Source organism: Egretta garzetta, unplaced genomic scaffold (genome assembly GCF_000687185.1).
Source record: "Egretta garzetta isolate BGI_Z169 unplaced genomic scaffold, ASM68718v1 scaffold94, whole genome shotgun sequence".
Taxonomy (NCBI): domain Eukaryota; kingdom Metazoa; phylum Chordata; class Aves; order Pelecaniformes; family Ardeidae; genus Egretta; species Egretta garzetta.
Window position 1 is genome coordinate 611,062 of NW_009259683.1, and position 3,169 is coordinate 614,230.

Genomic DNA, 3,169 nt, shown 5'->3' on the forward strand with positions numbered 1-3,169 from the left:
AGTCGGTCAGCAGCGTGTTTGGAGGGTAGCTGCACCGTGCGAGGTAGCGTCCTGGGCCGTGCACGGCAACTTCACGCTCATGGATTCATTGTAGTTGTGAAACCAACTCAGTTTGAAAAACACATCTTTTTCTTTACCCTTTATAATTTCTGCAGCTGCCATGTGAAGACCAGATCATCCTTCTGAAAGGCTGCTGTATGGAGATAATGTCCCTCCGAGCAGCAGTTCGCTATGACCCCGAGAGTGAGACTTTAACACTAAATGGGGAGATGGCGGTGACAAGGGGCCAGCTGAAAAATGGGGGTCTTGGCGTAGTGTCTGATGCCATTTTTGACCTGGGCATGTCTCTTTCTTCATTTAACCTGGATGACACCGAGGTTGCCCTTCTTCAGGCTGTTCTGCTCATGTCATCAGGTGAGAACAGAAATATATTGGGACCCCAACCATTTTGAAACTCTTTAGTCTTTGTCACAAGCCTCTTTTTAAAAGAAGCAGGGTATGTTAGATCTCGAAGTGCTGACTAGGGTAATGCGGGAGAAAATATCTCTCAAAATTCCAGTGCAGCTTGGAACTGGTTTGGTGAGCACTAGGAAGAAAGATCAGGGTATCCGGAGAGATGGGCATAAAAGTGGCTTTGGTAACACACCTTGCTCAGTTTAGTACTTAGGGAGGAGGCAGGGATGGCCATCAGAAAGAAATCAGGTCTGGTTCTGAGCCAGTTTGCCTCAAATGAAAAACTGATGATTTAGCAACACTTGTCCTTACAGTAAGTTCCTTCTTCCCCTGGGTGCTGTCGTGCACTGGGCGGGAAGTGCAGTTCATACACATTTCCATCAGTCTCACATGCTCGGTTTGACCTGCTTTCTTGTTTTCCTACTTAACGGCACTAGCGCTTGCTAATGGCCATTTGAGAGCTGTGCTGTTTCCCCGCACCAGGACCATTTGCAACTGGTCTCTTGCTGGTGTGACACAAGCAACACAGACCATTTCGTATGATTTCCAAAGAGTTTCCTCCCTTCTCAGATCAAGTATGTTTTCAAATATGCTTCCACTGACTGTGCCAGCCCAAAGAGGAAATTCCATTCTTGGGCAGGGGCAGATTTGGCAAGGTTTTGTTTTAAGACCACTTTGAAGATCGGGCACTAAATAACAATACACAGACTGTGATTTACAAGTGTTAACTGTGTCTGAGACAGAAAGGTTTCCACATTAATCACAACACAGCACTTGACCTTCCCAATCAAAATACTTTGATTTCTTTTTAGTTCCCTACACAGTGATACATGAGCAGGGGTTTCAGAAGGCAGTTCAGAGGGCCTGCTTTCCCAGAAGTGTCTCCTAAAGAGTGACTTGTGAAAGGAGCTTCTCCAGTGCCCATCTGGGTGCCAGTTGAGACAATTGGCCAAACTTTTGGCCTCTGTTGTTCCTTGGTGCTCCATAACAGTTTCCTTTGCAGCTCACCTGTGGATCAAAGCTTGATCAAAGCATTGGTCGGACTGTAGAGAAACAGATAGGGAAGGACTGTAATTTAGACATCTGACAAGGAATTTTTTTTTTTGTTCTTTATTAGTTGTTTTACAGTAAGATATAGATAGAAGCCTTAGCTGAGATCAAGTATCTGTTGCTCTAGTCACCGTAAGAAAATACTTCCTGAACAACTATACTCTAAATGGGCAAAGCAGGCAAAAGATGAAGAAAAGGATTATCTCCTGTTGTAACAGGGATAGTACTGATAAGTGAGGTGCCCAGGGTCAAATAAGTTGTTTGTGGCAGAGCCAGATGTCCTTGGTCTCCCTCCTTTCTTTCCTAACAACAGAATTACCCTATTTTTCCTGATTTATGATCAGGAATTCATTAAGGTAAATGAGTAGTAACGATAATTCTGCTTCTTTATATCTGCAGATCGCCCAGGCCTTGTTTGCGTCGAGAGGATAGAAAAGTGTCAAGAGGGTTTCCTCCTGGCATTCGAACACTACATTAATTACAGAAAACACCATGTTGCACACTTTTGGCCAAAACTGCTGATGAAAGTGACAGACCTGCGAATGATCGGAGCCTGCCATGCCAGCCGCTTCCTGCACATGAAGGTGGAGTGCCCCACAGAACTCTTTCCTCCGTTGTTCCTGGAAGTGTTTGAGGATTAGAGAGACTGGAGCGGTTCTCCGCCTCCCCTCCCCCTGCCCCCCCGTCACACTACTGGCTGTCATTTCATCCCGTTGCCCGGCTCTTCTCACCTCTGTTTGTTGTTCTTCTTCTTTCGTTCTCTTCTGTTTCTTGAGGCGGGGTTGGGTTTTTGTTTGGGTTTTTGTTTGGGGTTGCTGGGGGGCAGTTGTATACACATGGATGAAAACATCCCTTTAATGCGGGTACTTGTGACTATTGCAATTTGTTCTTCAGTCCTTTGATGTGAATGCTTTGACAGCTTAACAGTGATGATACAAACAGACCAATCTCATTCACCAGCACTTGCATGGTCACCAGCTCACACACATCATTGCTTGGAAAATATGGGAGAGAAATTGAAGTGGCAGAAAATAAATTGGCCTCCAAGTTAAAACAGCTATGGTTAATTTGACCCTGGCAATTCTGTCTAGTATTGCCTCATTTTGTAGGGCACAAGTGAGCAATTCATGAGATGAAATTTCTAGTCTTCACGGTTGTTTCTATTGTAACAATCACCATTATGATCTAGGATCTTCATAATCATCATAATCCCATCATTATCTGAGGCAGATACAGTTTAACTGTGCCCCCATAAATCAAGTACTTAAAATAATGCAGAGTGTTAGAAGGGACTGACTTTTTTTTTTTTTTTCCATGTGTATAAGAAAGTAAGATCCTTCAGTTCTTACTACATTTGAACTCCAGGTAACTTCACTGGAAGGTCTGTTGGATTAAGGAGGGGAATTTGATCCTCTGAGGTGCTTTTCCTGAGATCGGAGAGGTCTGCTTTTTCTGAGGTGCGTGGAAAACTCGTCACTCTGAGGGAGAAGGCGCTCTTTCAGGATAGCAGCCTTTCCTCAGAGTTATTCAGGGATGTGAATGCTCACAGGATGAGGACAAGGAGAAGGAAACATACAGGGTGACCTTCAGGTGGGACAGAAACCAACTGTGTTATTAATGACACTCAAGACTGTACAGCTTTATCCCAGTAATACAAATAGTGTTG

At 44.3% G+C, this 3,169-nt stretch overlaps 1 protein-coding gene across 3 annotated transcripts in view; it reads left to right on the top strand.

Moving 5' to 3' along the window:
* The window catches only part of THRB (thyroid hormone receptor beta), a 34,462-nt gene extending 32,318 nt beyond the window's left edge, over positions 1 to 2,144 (top strand). For 2 of the 3 annotated variants that reach the window (XM_009638621.2, XM_009638620.2), the window contains exons 6-7: positions 156 to 414; positions 1,903 to 2,144. In XM_009638621.2, the coding sequence (XP_009636916.2) occupies positions 156 to 414; positions 1,903 to 2,144 (501 nt within the window). The remainder of the gene's footprint in view (positions 1 to 155; positions 415 to 1,902) is intronic. The other variant, XM_035894089.1, reaches the window with a different exon arrangement.
* Positions 2,145 to 3,169: the final 1,025 nt, after the last annotated feature.